Source organism: Rhinichthys klamathensis, unplaced genomic scaffold, assembly GCF_029890125.1.
Source record: "Rhinichthys klamathensis goyatoka isolate OS25496 unplaced genomic scaffold, OSU_Roscu_1.1 h1tg000256l_1, whole genome shotgun sequence".
NCBI classification, from domain to species: Eukaryota; Metazoa; Chordata; class Actinopteri; order Cypriniformes; family Leuciscidae; genus Rhinichthys; species Rhinichthys klamathensis.
Genome location: NW_026606778.1, coordinates 126,340 through 142,711, shown reverse-complemented (window position 1 = coordinate 142,711; position 16,372 = coordinate 126,340). Strand labels below are relative to the sequence as shown.

General features: G+C 38.7%; 1 protein-coding gene across 1 annotated transcript; it reads right to left on the bottom strand.

Annotated features, from left to right (window-relative positions):
• Nucleotides 1-12,585: 12,585 nt before the first annotated feature.
• LOC130101481 (uncharacterized) lies at nucleotides 12,586-13,733 on the bottom strand. The gene is made up of 2 exons (XM_056267235.1): nucleotides 13,560-13,733; nucleotides 12,586-13,388 (listed from the first exon to the last, which is right to left on the bottom strand). The coding sequence occupies exons 1-2, from the start codon at nucleotides 13,617-13,619 to the stop codon at nucleotides 12,636-12,638; spliced, it is 813 nt and encodes a 270-aa protein (XP_056123210.1). The 5' UTR covers nucleotides 13,620-13,733; the 3' UTR covers nucleotides 12,586-12,635.
• Between the last annotated feature and the right edge of the window lie 2,639 nt (nucleotides 13,734-16,372).

Genomic DNA, 16,372 nt, shown 5'->3' with positions numbered 1-16,372 from the left:
AAGGTGTAGGTTTGTTTTCTTCTAATTCAGGATAAGACTCGTGCTGAATTTCACCGGTTGCCATTTTTCAACATTGGACGTTTTCAAAACAGTTCCACTTGTGTAATGGCAGGAACGTTAAAAATGTATTGTAATATGCAAAATTTTTACCCAATGTCATGATTCTGCCATCATGTCTTTGATTTATCTAGTCTTGTGGCAGGATCATGGCAGACCCATGTTTTGTGTACAAGCACATGGCCTTTTGCTTGGGCCATGTGCTTGTGTTGTCTCGTTACTTAACCCCGCCCCCTTGTTCAGGGTCGGCTCTAACCCTTTGGTAGCCCTAGGCGATATTGAGTTTTGCGCCCCCCCCCCCCCCCCCCCCCCCTCCCCCTTTAAAAAATTATAAGTACTTATTAAACTAAACATGCTCTTATAGTTACTCAAAAACTTAAACAGTAAATTGTTCATATAAATGCTACAAAGAACGTTCAATGATATTTATATCATAGTTGCATTGTACAACTATATTTTATCTGACCATAAATAACTTTTAGTAGATAAATTACAACTACTACCACCACTAGGCCTACTATTATTACAATCTATTGGGCTGCTACAAGGTTAAGGGGGTTTCGGGGGTATTTCCCCGTAAGAAAATTTTGTGCTTTTTAATGTTAAATTCATCAATCTGGTGCACTTTGAGAGTTCAAAACTAAAAGCTTCAGTGTGCAAATTGAACAAAGAAAAATTCAAACCTCTTTTAATTACAGCGTCTGTCTACATTACACTACTACATAATAATAGATATAATATTAATCCCATGACAGTAATTGCCATAGGCTATATTGTAAAACAAATGCACTGAAAAATAAAGGAAACTTTCATGAGTTTGTACAAATTTCTATACTTGAAAGTAAGTTATATATTTGGAAGTAACCCAGCGCCGCCAATTAAGCAAAACAAAACAAAACGATCTGGGCCGATGTACGAGTTTTATGGGCCGTTAAGACAAAAATAGAAAAATAAAAGTATGAGATCAGATGTATATCGGCCCAAAAAGCACGTCGGGCCCGCGGGAATCTCCCGGTTGTCCCGATGGCCAGAACATTTGACACCTTAATGGATGAGATGAGAAGACTTACCTCTATACTGGGCTTTCTTTTTATCTTGTTGCTTTCTCCGTTTTCGTCCCTCTGCACCAGAGGGTTTAGACCGCTTCATTTTCGATCAGCGCGCGCAGCAGCCGAGCACTTGCCTAACGTAACCATAGAACGTAATGTAACGCAACTAACCCCCGCCCCCCCTTTAGGAAATGATCGACAATAATCATCCATTCAATCTAATAATCAGGTTGACAAGTAATTAAACGTATGGCTGAGGGGCGCCTTAGGATGATCATGTTTAATAAATATGTTTTTGTTTCGCTTGTCATTGTAATTCTATGATTAATGGGAAGTAGGCCAAGGGCGACACTAGAGGGCGCCCGCGCCCCAACACATTTGTCGCCCTAGGCAACCGCCTAGTTCGCCTATAGCAATCGCCGGCCCTGCCCTTGTTATCCTCGTCTTGTCATTATTGTCTAGTCAGTTTCACCTGTTCTTGTCATTAGTGTCTCCCTATTTAATCCCCTTGTGTTTGCTGTCCTGTGTCGGTACATTGTCAACTAATGCGTGTAACTCTTTGTGAGTACTTTGTCTGAATTTTGGATCTCAGTCGGTATCTAGTCTTTATTTATTATCTAGTCTTAGTCTTGCTTGTTTCCTCTAGTCTTGTTTTGCCCCCTCGTGGGTTTTGTTTTCTGTTTTGTCTTCAATAAATTGTGTGTTGACTGTTGAGCATTCAGTCTGCTTTTGGGTTCGATTATCTGCACCCTCATGACACCCAATCGTAGCAGTAGGCGTTTACTTCCAAGTCTTGCAGTTCATGACCCCATTAAGTAATTTTATCTTAGAATTCCCAGAGCCTGAAATGCATATTGATCGATTTGATTATCTGCCGAAAAATTTACATTTATTTATAAAGTTCTTCAGCCATTAGTGGATCCAGTACAGTGTCACCCATTGACTTGCTCTGTCAATGGTTTTCCTGCTGGTGCATAGAGAACCTGATGCAATTACTATGCCATGTTGAATTAAGCACTGCATTTATGCAATCAATCACCAGCCAGAGGGCGCCTCTCAAGAATTCATTAAAATACGCAAACAATCGTTTAAACATGGCTGCAGCTTATCTGCTGTCTTTCATGCTAACATTAGATGTCTATGTTCAAAGGATCCTGAATGACAGAGCTATAACACTCGGAAACTCATGAGAGAACACACAGCTTCTGCTACACACTCAACACAGACAACTTCCCATCAGGCTGTCTGGATTTGCATATATGAATGCCACATAAGGAAGCCTTGAATCATTTGGAAACTATGAGAATGTAACACCTTTGAGAAAACGAAAAAAAAAAATATAATCCTGGCCTTATGAATGAATTAAGTTTTCATTATAAATAAAATAATTAATAATTTGTATATTTTCTTGCATTTTGTCCATTAAGAGTGTAGAAGTGGAAAATTCTTCTGTTTATTTTAGACAGTTGAATGAGTTTAATTTGTTCAGGTTATTTTTTCCCCTTATTAGGCCTCACAATGCTAATTTTAGTTCATTCTGTTTTGTGTGGACTGTTTTATCTGCAAATGCTCTAAAATATTCATAAGCGGCTCAGTGTGGAGTGTAACTAAACAATATATTATGACCAGTATATTGTAAATGTTTTATTTTTTTCTGTCACTGTTGAAGTGTTTAACTGAAGGATGTGTAGATATGCATATTTCTTCTGTGGAGCATGAGAGCTTGCAGAAACGGTAAATAATGCCACATTATATGCGTAACACATGCTTTCCAGCTGACATCTGTGAACAAAGTAGGCCTACTTTATTATCTCAGACCCCAGCAGTACCAGAATGCATCACTCCTTCCTTTTTGCAGAGCAGAACTAATTTCTTATCTAAAATTGAAGATAACATAACCAAATGAGTCTAAAGATGAAGTACAGGTGAAAACAGTGTAGATACACCTTCATATTGGCACATATTATATATATATATATATATATATATATATATTAATTTTAAATATTGTTTGCTGTAAATATCCTTTCAGTTTGAAACGCTGACTCTTCTTTTCATAGCAAGACTGTAATGAATGGAAATAATTTTGTTATAATGTATTGTTATAAAGGTGAAAGTGACTTTCATAAATATGCTCTGGTCAAGCTCAGTGTCACTGTGACACCTGTCTTGGACTTTGTTTTGCCTTCTGTGTTTGTGCACCATGTGTTTCATTGTTAATCGGTTTTACCTGTTACCTGTCATCATCCTCCTCATCAGTCATCAGCACCTGTTGTCACTTTGTCTCCTCATTTGTCTGTATATATTCTCCCTAGTTTCAGTTCATCCTTGTTCATCCTCTTTACTGCTTGCTATGTTTGTTACGTGTCTTGTTCATAAGTAATCTTTTTTTTAAATTTTTAAAATAAAGAGTTTGATCGTTCTTCGTCTTCCTGAATGTGCCTCACGCAGAGCGTGACACTCAGTCAGTTTAATTAGCTTTTAGCTATTATTTACAGCAGCCCACCATTCAAATAAGGGACCGTTCGGTATTTATGGAAAGGGCCACCGGAGGAAAATAGGGGAGGGTCATGTCTTTTTATTCTTTGTTGAGGGGAGGGTCATCCAACTTTTTTTTAGCCTAGGGGGAGGGTCACCCAACTTTTGTATTCATGAAAACAGCAACATTTCAAAGTGGCTTGTTTGGTGCATGTTTTTTCCATGTAGCTCTCTCGGTCTCGGCCCCCCATCGCTATCAGATGGCTCTCTTTGACAGTGCGCGCGCACTTCAGTACGCGCTCAGAAAAAGTGCATTAGAACAGAACGCCAATGAAATGTTTACCCGGCAAAGCTTTAAAGCACGAGCAAATAATTAACTTTTGTGATTGCGAATAAGTGCAGTGTGCTGTGAGTGTTACTCTACCGCTGCATTAACATGTGATGTGAATGTACGTCGAGTTTTACAGTATTGGGACTGAGGCGCCAGAACTGCAGCTGATATAATGTGCGCTGTAGCACGATACTACCATATTTCCATTCTTATTGTGTTTCCACAACAATGTTAGTGACTAAATCTACTGAAATTGCCACCATAACAGTGGAGTGTGATGTGTTAGACGTAGGGCTACCCCATTTTTAAATTACTATTAGTATTATTTGAAGTTAACATAATAAAATACGTAGACCTACACCAAACAAACTAGTTGAGAATAAATTCTTTAAAATTGGGCAATTCCAGCGTTATGGACGTGACATTTGCAGTCAAAACTTGAAATATATATTCTCAGAAAATGCATTTAATACTGAAACGTCTGTTTATATATTCATACTCCCTTAATAAAGGAGTCCAGACATTAGAAAAATATCAGTCTACACATTTATACACGTTTTATATTTAATATGAGGGAAATACACATGTGATGTGACACAAAAAATCTTTAACATTTAGGTGGCAAAATATTTTTTAGTAGTTCTATGAACGTACGCTGCGCAAAACAAAAGTAATACTACCCACCGGACGAAGAAGGGTCGGCTTCCACATAACATAAAATATTCTTTTTTATTTTATTTTTCGTGTTCGCATTTATGAGGGCAAAATAAATGTTACGGACGTGACAGTTCTCCATTACGGACATGACCGCTCTGAAAGTGACTTTAAAACTTTCACAGAGACCTCAAACAGAAAGCACATTCTTTAAAGTGAATTTTGTTTTTTATTAATTGTATCTTAATTTTAATCAATGTTTCATCAACCAATTGCCTGGATTTAATTAAATAAGAAGTAAATATAGTAGAAAATAGATCATCATGACACGGTGGCGCCGGCACCTGAACTGGACTCTCGCCTAATAAATGAACCGAAACTCAGCGTATAGAAAGCTTGAAATGTCTATTTTTTAACAGAACAATTCAAAACGAAAGAAAACAGACTACAGACTGCTCTCTGCTTATGTAATCCGCATGAAATGTGCATTTCTCTCTGGCACGTTCACTACTGCGAAGATCGCGAGTCAGCATCGTCACCTTTATCTTTACAGCCGACACTGACAAAGATTTGTTTATTAATAAACAATTAAAATGTCTCCTTGCTATATTTGACATATTCATAATCATTACTTTTGCCGGTTCTTTGTGGCAGCTTTTAGATACTTTATTGGCAGCGCCACCCTTACATGTTACATGAACGCGTCACCACTGCATCAGCACCAAAAACATGATTTTTTTCAAATCAAAAATCGTGATACGAACCGAATTGTAGGTTTGGTCTATCGTTACAGCCCTAGTAAGATGAGAAAGCAGGAGTTTAGTCGTTTGTCTTGGTTGTAAAAAAAAACAATGGCTATCTGAACATCTTGTAATAGAGTTCAAAAGGTGCAGCACGCACATCCAAAACAATAAAGCTGGGTTCTGGGCAGACAGGTAGTTGCAAAAAATAAACAATGAGTCCGCACACCAGAAAATGCTCCTAAGTGAATTTAATAATTGCTCACCATGTGTAACATTTCGGGCCCAAGCCCTTCATCAGACATAAACAAGTGGGGAGACACACCTCCATATATACAGCCATGCATGGTCACATGATCACATACATCCATGATAGGACCAATCAAGTGAAAAAGCAATTACATCAGAAAAGCAGATAAAAATATGTAAGAAGTACATACCAACATTTATAATACAAAAACATTTATTAGAAATATATTAGATAGCTTAAAAAGGCCTGCAGTGCTTAAAGCACAGCCTAAAAAGTTTTATTGGAAAAGTATCTCTACCACTGTAAACACTAATAATAGATGAGCAAGAAATGTAAATATACAAAGGATACCACAATGGTGTGTTACATATGTCATATAATATATATGGAGGTGTGTCTCCCCACTTGTTTATGTCTGATGAAGGGCTTGGGCCCGAAACGTTACACGTGGTGAGCAATTATTAAATTCACTTAGGAGCATTTTCTGGTGTGCGGACTCATTGTTTATTATCTGAACATCTTTGCCAAGCGCAAACCAGTACAGAAGTAATCAATAAATTATCGGGGAGGGTCATGCCTTTTTTCACAATCATTTTGGAGGGTCATAGAAAAAATTATTGCTGGTGAAGGGAGGGTCAAGTCTTTTTTGACTACAGATCTCAAATCTCCTCCGGTAGCCCCTTAACCCTTACGGCTTCTTCGGTCAAAAATGACCAAAATCATTTACGTTTTAATTTTTTTTGCTTCATCGGAGGGGGAAACTTGGTGACTTTTGTTGTATTACCTATGTGATCACACAAAAAAATCAAGGAGATGATTTGGATATGTTAAAGGGTCGTAAAAAAAATAGTCACACTTAGCTTCCTCCCGGTCAAAAATGACCGACATAGGAAATGAATGGGAAATACGAAAAAATAGGAAAACTAAGATAAACTTTTGGTGGTACAAGCTACAGATCAGCAACTGTGGAGAAAAAAAGTGTACAGCAATGAAGGGGTGACACTCTAAAACATCAAGAGTGCAAATAAGACCCCCCCCCCCCCCACCCCACACACACACACACACACACTCACACACACACCCACGCACACACACACATACACAGATAAACTGGCAAGACTGCAACAGCAAATTTGTAGAATATGCAAAATAAAATCAATAAATGTGCTCAAATGCACACACACACACACACACACAGAGAGAGAGAGAGAGAGAGAGAGAGAGAGAGAGAGAGAGAGAGAGAGAGAGAGAGAGAGAGAGAGAGAGAGAGAGAGAGAGAGAGAGATTAACTGGTAAGACTGCAACAGCAAATTTTGAGAATATATGCAAAAATAAAAAATACCAATTTATTGCAAAAAATGTCTGTATAAAGTGTTTTAAATGATCACTAACCATCCCTTATTTTGTTCAATTATTTGAATGATCAAATACTGAGTAACAAAAATGTTTGCATTGTGTTCCCTTTCTAACCAAATGTTATTTTGATTCTAATCATAATGCAAAACCTGATACTTATCTAAAAAAAAAAAAAAAAAAAAATATCAAAGTATCATAAAAATCTTTAAAAATTCTTAATAATAAAGAAAAAATATTATTGAACAAAAATATATTTGAATGGTTTTCCTGGGGGAAAAAAAAGAGTAAAATTTTAAGGCTTCGGTCACTTTTGACCGAAAGGAAGCTAAGTGTAACCCCTAAACGAAGAAGCCGTAAGGGTTAAATAAAAAACGAACAGTCCCTAAGTTGGATTCTTTGCTAAGGAGGATTATGGGTAATCAGCATCTCATCTGGCCTCTCAGACATCTCTCACAGCCAGCAAGGTCCAGTTCATAAATAATTGTATCCAGTGGTTCTGTAGATCTTGATTAAAACACGTTATTAAATGAGCAGGCTACTTCACAGCTTTGACGAAGTACTTTATATTCAAAGCTTTCACTAGTCAAGTCAAGTACAGATTTACAGTGATCAACAGGAAAATGATTCAATGATAAAAAGAGAGTTCAATTTGATTGTAAAGCAGCTCTAAAAAACATGTCATTGTTCAGCTGAAGTCAGTTTAGTGTTGATTCAGTTCTGTTGAAAAGATCATCAATTATTAAATGAGTTCAATTGGCTATAAAGCAGCTCTGCAGAAAAGACTGATGTATTTATTAGTTCGGGGAACAGACACAGTCTCTATATTATGAGATGAAATAGTCTCTAGTTCTGAGATGTATCTGATTTATGTGACATGAGGCAGCTAGCAAATGGTCGGTTTAGCGAGTCTGTCTGCTTCCTGACCTGGGCCCCAGTTAGTCAAGTACCAGCTCTAAGACTATGTGCCATATTACTAGAGAGTAGAGTGGCTCCAACCCAGGAGGGATGAAGACCATATCTTTTCAACTGGTCAGGTCTGCCCCAAAAACGTGTCCAATTGTCGATCAATTTCAGCGTACACCACTTAGAGATCCAGCCATTGAGTGACGACAGTCTGCTATGTATGTCGTAAAGCAGGGAGGGGCAAGAGCATATTATTATGACATCGTACGAATTCACAGACCTCTTTAATGTAGATTTTAGTGATCTCTGACTGATGAAGTCAGACATCATTAGTGCCAAAGTGAATAACAATCTTAGAATATTTACGTTTAGCATTAGCCAGCACAGTAAATTTCCTTTGATGTCAGGCGTTCTTGCTCCCGGCAAACATGTGACTATGGTGGCTGGTGTAGTATTACAAATTTATTAAATGTTTAATTTAGGTTCCAGTACAATAGTATATAAACTGAGAAAGAATAGTAGACTGAATTTAGCATTTGAGGTATAAATGAGCAAGAGATTCTGCCAGTCCTGGTCTCTCTATTGTAAGTTAAATTGATCCTGTCTCAGTGCGGGAAGGCCTGCTTTTCCTGTTCTCGTGTCTCAGCGTGTGAAGAGTCATGCTGAGCAGGTTCCAAAACCTGTATACCTCATTTACATGCTTTGTTTCAGAGTGTCTCCCCCTCGATGTAACTCCTCCCCCTCTAAATGTATAAACTCCAGTCTGTATTGTATTTTAGTCAGACTTGGCTAAGATTTTTGGACGAAGCAGACTACAGCAATGCAACAGCAATAAAGAACCCTGCTTAAAAAAGATACACCTGAGTCTCCTGGTCTTTGCTTCTGAGTTTCCAACACTCTAGAAGAAATAAGTTCACAACACTGGTGTCTCTATTTTCACGTTCCATACTATAGAATAGCCAATAACTAGGGCATATTCAACAGGCTTCTCAGTGGGTGTGTCATAGGCTTGTTGCATAAACAGAACGTTCGATATTTCCGGGTTGTAACGGTAGGCCGCACGACTTCCGGTTACTCCTGTCAGAGCGAGTCTGACAGCGAGCAGCTGCTTGTCAGAGCGAGAACGCTAACGTTAACTTTAGTTAGTCAACGAGGAAGATGGCATTTTACACACGATGCTTGCAGGACCTGCCAAGGACTACCGTTAACGATGTACATAGGATTATACAATCCTCAACATCAGCCCCAAAGAGCAAGCGGGAGAAGGGGTTTAAAATGTATATTTCCAGCTACATTGACCATTACGAAGGTAAGTTAATTTACTATGCTTTGTTTTAGTCTAGTAGCCTAGCCTATGAGCTATCTTGCTAACCGGTAACGTTAAACATTGAATGAGCCTGATGAATATTATATTGTTTTAATTGTTTTGATCATAACATGATATTATTCTTAACTCAGTGTCAAACAAAGAGCCAGAGACAGGGAGAGTGAGCGTCCGCGCTACCTGCCATAGGTCACTGAGGAAGAATGAGAAACCTCACGACCTCAGAGTAGGATCTAAGATAGTTCAGTTGTTCCAGCCAGTTCTGCTCCAAACATGTCCTGGGGATTTTGTGTTGCTAGGATAGGTTCTGTATCAGTAACATAGGCAGAAAATAGCACTCGGATATCTAACCTAGCCCCCATGAAAACTCCAGGAACTGCTTGTGACGGCTGTTGTTTATTATAAGTTAAGTTTAAGTTAAGTTTGTATGGTAAGTTAAGTTGTAAGTTTGTTGGAGTTTCAGTTATCTGTATGTTCAGTATTCATGTAACGTTTTTGACTTGTAATAGCCTACTAACATCTCACATATGTAATACTAACATATTTTAATGTTTATAAAAACAGAACTAAAAACGACCTTTTTTGGTCATTTGTTAACTAATATGATATGGTTAAGCCTACCATGACTAACAATCTGAAATGTTGATTTTGTTCCATTTCCTGTGCCTGTACTATATTTAAGATGGCAATGGTTATTGGTAATGTTTTTTTTTTTTGTTTTTTTTAAGATTACACTTGAGCACTCATTCCCGGTGCAACTGTATGAGGCTGTGTGTTCATGTGTGGCTGGTAAGGCACTGTGCAATCACAATGTTGCACTGCTCTATCAGACAGCACACTTCTCGCAGCTTCAGATCAGTGCTGTACCCCCTGTCCTTAGTTGCACTGAAACAGAGCAACGCTGGCACAAGCCAAGGTCTATGGTAAGTCTGAGAGCATTATTTACCACACTGTTTCATAGTGTAGTCAGTCAGCTGAATTGGTATGTGTGCAAAGCTTGCTTTCATTAAAGACCATTACTATCAACAGGGTGTGAAGCCAGGCCGGGTCAGAGACATGGTCGTGTTGGCAGCCAAACCCAAGCAAAAGACGGTTGGAAATGGTGTAAGGTAATAATGTTTTATGTTATTTCTATAATTTAGATAAAACATGATTTAAATATGAAAATAAACACATCTGAAACACAGCATGTTACCATGTACACAGGAGCACACTTTACAAAGCACTGAGGGGAGAACTGCCAGATGTGGACATGCTCAAAGTGGCTGAGGTGTATAGTGATTTCCCTGCGACCTTGGCACCACTCATCACCACCATGGCCATTAGTTCTGATGTTCCGTTAGTCCAGTCAGCACTAGGGGAAGTGCAGGAGGGAAGTGCCATCGCCTCTCAGCACCCAGTAGCACCCACCAGGACCATCCAGTTGCACTCAGATGCACCTCCACCTCCACTTCTGCCGTTGGCTGATTACAGGTTGGAGCCTACAACCTGTCAATTTGTTTGCAGTGAACAACAACAACTTCATCTGGTCTCCCTCCAGACAAGTATTGAAATGGCCAGACAGGTGGAGGCTTCCACACGGGACCAGAGCTTGTCTGCAGAGTGGCATCAGGTTCGTCGACCACGAATAACGTCCTCACACTTTAGAGAGTTGTGCCATGTTCGAGGTGAGAGTACAGCACAGCAGCTCGCTCAGAGGATTTGGAAGGGCACTGTTCAAACTGCTGCCATGAAGAGGGGCCTGGTACTTGAACCTGTTGCCATTGAGGAGTACTGCAGGATCAAGAACACAAACTATTGGCCTTGTGGGTTTATCATCCACCCTGATGCCCCCTGGTTAGGGTCTTCTCCTGACGGGGTTGTATTTGACCCAACCGAAAACCCTCCCTATGGTTTGGTTGAGATTAAATGTCCAAATTGCAAGAGCTATGTTGATTGCAAGTACTTGAAGTTGCATGGCAACACAATGCAATTAAAACGGCAGCACAGCTACTACTGGCAGGTCCAAGGCCAGCTTCTAATAAGTGGAATGGAGTGGTGTGACTTTGTGGTGTTTGCAGAGGATGACATGGTCATCCAAAGAATCTACAAAGATGCAGAGGTTGCACAAATCATTAGGGAGAAGGGGGATCACTTCTTTTTTTATTTTTACATGGCTGTGTGTTTGAAATAGATACTGTTACTATTTACTGTTACTCTTAGAATAATTTACAGTAAATCAGTTCTATTTTTGTATGTATTTATTAAATTGTGAATGTTTGTAAACAAACAACATATCAGTTTAACCCTCATTTATGTTGTCACTTGTGATCTTTGGGGTCTTCAGATACCCCAGACAATAACATTTAATTTTGTAACAGGATTATAAAAATGTTTTTACAAATGCAATTTTACTCTGTTTGTTAATGTTTTTCCTCAACATTTGTGTAGTTTTGGGAGGATTTATAATATCTTGTAAATTTCTATGAATAGATTAAAAAATATTTATTTAAATAGGCTTTTAACAAAAAAACAACAACAGTATTTTATGCAAATTTCACTTTATAAAAGACCCAGATATCTAACTTTCATTCATGGGGATAACATGGATAATTTTAAATGGTTTAATGTAACATTTATGCCCATTTTTGAAAAATCAATTTAACCACTAGATGGCTATTGTCACATTCACTGTCTGTCTTCATCTGTACTACACTTCCCAGTATCCTCCGTCATCATCATCACCTGTTCATCATCGTTGTCATCCCCGCCTTCACCTGTGTTTCACTCATCATCGTCACCTGTTGTCTTTGTCATTATCTCTGTGTATTTAAGCTCCCCCTGTTTCTCTGTTCACTGGCCGGTTATTGTTTGTGTTCATACACACTTGTTTCGATTGTTGGATTGTTTGAATATTAAACTTTAAGTTTGCTGCCTGAAACATTACAGCTACATGGCTCCATTATACTATTTGACTACCTGAAAGATATATTTTCACAAGTTGGATTCATATCTAAATGTTATAAAATGTTTAAAAAAAATGTCAAAATTTAGCATTTTTTGTACAGAAAAAAACTACAAAAAAAACGTTTCTCAATAATTTTACATTATGCTTAGAATCAAATCTGAACAAAGTGTTACAAAGAGAAATGTTGGACTCTTAAGATGTTATTTATTTCAATCATCTATTACTAACTGTAACAGAACAAAAATGAACAGAAATGAACAATTATATTACATGTTGGGTAAAAATACATGACCATCAAAATGGAATGAACTGAACAGCAATAACAAATGAGCAAGTATGTGTGTGAGAGAGTGTGTGAGTGCATTTACAAAGATATATATAGATTTGTAAAAATGAACAATAACATCTCTACATTTGTGTATGTTTGTAAACATACAACATACAGTATCAGTTCAAGTTTTGTATAGATTCGTAAAAATTAACAATAAAACTTGAACAAAGAAATTGGAACTGATTGTAAACTGATTCATAAAAATTCTAGTCCATTCATTTCTGTGTTGCCCATGCCTTAACCAGTGGTCCATTCTGGTAATTCACCAAGAGACAAGCGACGGTGAACAACTGGTCAATGCTCCCACACACTGACAGAGGAATGACTTTATCAAACAGTTTGTTCTCTTTTACTCGCCTGATGCACCTCTCAACATGCACTCTCACACGGGCAATAGACTGTGTCTGCTGGACATCCTCTTTGGTCATCTGTTTGTTTCTTGCAAGGAAAGCAGGTCGGTAAACCTTTCCAGAGAAGAGATTGTCCACAAGAAAGCCTTTGTCAACCATAATGGCCATCTCTGGTGTGAGGAGTTTGGCTATTCCTGACTGCTTAAAAATTTCCCGGTCACTCATGGAACCTGCATACAGAGGTGACACAAAGGTGATGGGACCATGAGGTGCAATGCCAATCATGGCCTTGAAAGTGGTGTGTGACTTGTATGGGGAGTAGACTTCGCTGTGCAAAAGAAGAGAAGAGGGAGTTTGGCAAAAGATTTCTGTGCAGTCAAGCACCACTTGTGTGTCTGGGAACAAAGCAAACTCAGGTGGTAGATGAGCCTTTAATTCCTCTGGTGGTATCCACAGGCGGATGGAACCCAGTAGATAATAGAGGAAATGTGTCCACGATGTAATTATTCTGCTTGCTGTGGTGGTATGGATGTTGAAGCGTTTGGCTAGGTCCCTCAAATGCAGGCCCACAGAAAGGTGCATCAAGAAAAGCAGTAACTCATCTATCGGTGCTAGTCTCTGTTAAAAAACAAAAACACACAACACACTAGAAATCACTTGTACTGTAGTATTAATGTGTGTTGCCCTAACAAATCATCTGAAAACACCCTTGATTAATAATGGAGCCTTTGACAGTCAAGATATGTCAAGTAAACTGTAACAAATGTTAAGACTAACAACATAACTTACTGATGGTCTCAGAAGGCTAGGTTCTTTGGAGGCAGCATGGACACTGGTGATCCGTACCATTTTAGTTGTTGCAGCAGGCTCCACCAATTGCCAAAAGGCCTGGAAATGCTTGTATGATGCAAATCTGCAATGAAATTATAATCACTTTAGAACTTTATGTTCATAATAATACAAAATGATGACTGACATATTATTGATGGAACAACATACTTTTTTAAATTTTACTTCAGTTTCTCAAAAAGGAAATTTTACTTTTACTCGAGTACATTTTTTAGGGAGTAATTGTACTTTAACTTTAGTATAGATTTTCAGTACTATAACCCCCACTGCAACCCAGACACACATAGAGTTAGCTACTACATACAATTGCATAATAGCATGGACCAACCTTGTGTAAAAACGAATATCCTCATCAGATCCTTGGAGGTGTTGGAGTCCAAACCGAGACAGCAGTTGCAGTGATTGGACTTGTTGTTGGAGCTCCTCTACCTTTCTCCTCAGGGCTTCGTTTTCATCTGCCAGATGATGTGTGACAAGTGCAGTAGTGGGGGTGACACAGTAGGCGTGATCACGATGTACAACTTCCATCTCTGTGACCACCTCGTTGTCAGACGCCATCGGTAGGTCAGGGGAAGGAGGCCTTGGCCGACGTTGCCAGACATTAAGCCGAGGTGCCGGGACGCTGAACTCATTCCAGGCAAACAAACAAGGGACACTGCCTTTCTTTAGTCGTTTCTCCCCTCCAGTCGTCGTTACAAAATCCTCAAAAAGGAAATGACAACTGCAGACTCGAGTGCATTCAGTTGGAGTGAAGCTATCCCTGCGGATCTTGACTAGCCACTTTGATCTCACCTCAAGATCCACAGGGAAGCGATGAAAACTAATCGTTCCATTGTATTTCGACGAATTTCCACATATCGGCACACAACAGTGTAAAGACGTTCGTCTGGATTGACGCTGTAATTTAATTCGTTTTTCTTTTAGTCTTGAGAAACTCATAATTGCCGTCTAACTAAACTATCACTCTCTCGCTCTCTCTGAGAGGAGATAACGTCAACGTAACCGGAAGTTGTGCGGCCTACCGTGACAACCCGGAAATATCGAACGTTCTGTTTATGCAACAAGCCTATTGAGAGGGGAGAACCTGTTTAATGTTTTAAACGGAATGGAAGAGCGGTGTTTTGTCCTGCGACTATGCCATCTCACAGTCACCCAGTTGCCCTTCTGTGGGGGCTCTGCAACCAGAACCGAACAATGTATGGGGTTTGCTAACCTAGTCTCATCCAATGCCGTATCTAGAACCCTTGCATTCTTACTATCCTCAATTAAAGTTGACTTCTGTGTCAGCCTGACAGAGAAGGCTACACTAAACATGTGGCAGGCAGTGCAAGTGACAATAATAGGAGAATATCCCCTGACTCACCATGTTTTTTGACTGATTCCAACTTACTAAAGTTGTTTGATGGACCCATAAAAAATGGAGCGCGAGAGAGAAGGGAGATGGCAAGCACGGACGGCAAGTTAAAAGGCTAGCGAAATGTTAATGTGTTGTGCAAGCGATAGCAATTTAAATTAAAAGCTAGCAATGTCAGAATAATGTGATATGCAACATTAGATAATATCAGAGATATGATAATGCTTAAAAAATTAACTGGTGTAATTTCTGAGAATTAAACCACTTTGGATTTCTGCCCCGCCTCATTGTGTGAGATGAAGTGGAATTTTCGTGGCGGTATCTTTATTGCAATATACGCTACACCCTCGCAGGGCTACTTTTAGACACATCTGTGTTTTTCTGTTGTTTCTGCTCACAGCAGGTCGCTTGGTGTGTTTGCATCAGGCTTTTTCCATCTTGTTTATTCGAAAGCCTAATCCCCGCAAGTCATTGATATTACCTGCCTCAGGTTGCAAAAGTGAATAATTGAGCTGGGATTATCAGGGCAAGCGGGTAAAGCAGCCTCGACTTTAGTAAACGTCTCACAATGAGAGATGAGGCACCGGTAGCCTACCTTTAATCAGCACAAACATGGCAACAGCAACTTCAGAGGCTAGTTGTAGCACTAAGTGTTTGAATGTTCAACTCAGTTTAGCGATTAAAGAGCTCATTGAGAGCACATGCCTCTTTCTCTCCCAATGGCCACGCTGCGAATTTGTTTTGATGAAAGAGCTAATTCACCTTGGGAACGCAAAGGCATTCTGCAAAATAGGCCATCATGATTAAGTCCACTTATCTCAGGATTTAGGCTTAGAAGATTTGGTTTCACTTTATTTTGATGGTCTCTTTTGAACATTCTGTTGACTATAAGTAACATTACACCTACAGTATGTGTTAACTAACTCTCATTAGAGTGTTAGTAGAGTAATAGTAGACTGGTAGGGTTAGGGTTAGAATAAGTTGACGTACTGGCAAAGTTACTTATAGTCTGTAGAATGTCTGTTTGAGGAGCATCATAATAAAGTATTAGTAGATATTAAGCAGACAGTCTAATACTCTGAGAATATAATGATCAAAATATAATGTATGCATTTTGGAAAATGTCGATGTTTTTTATGTGCTGGTACACATATAAAGTGTATAAAGACATTATTTTAATAATTAGATGGGGTTGCCATTACAAAATGCATTTACTTATCTTATATTTATTTTCATTGCAAGTATGAATATACATGTAAATAACTGCTATTGTACACTGTAAAAAATATTTGTGATTTAAATGGTAAAAGACGAGTAAAAGAGAGTAAAAACCTGTAAATTGGTTAACAGTAATTATCCTTATTATTTAATTACGGTGAATAATCATATAAGATCTAAC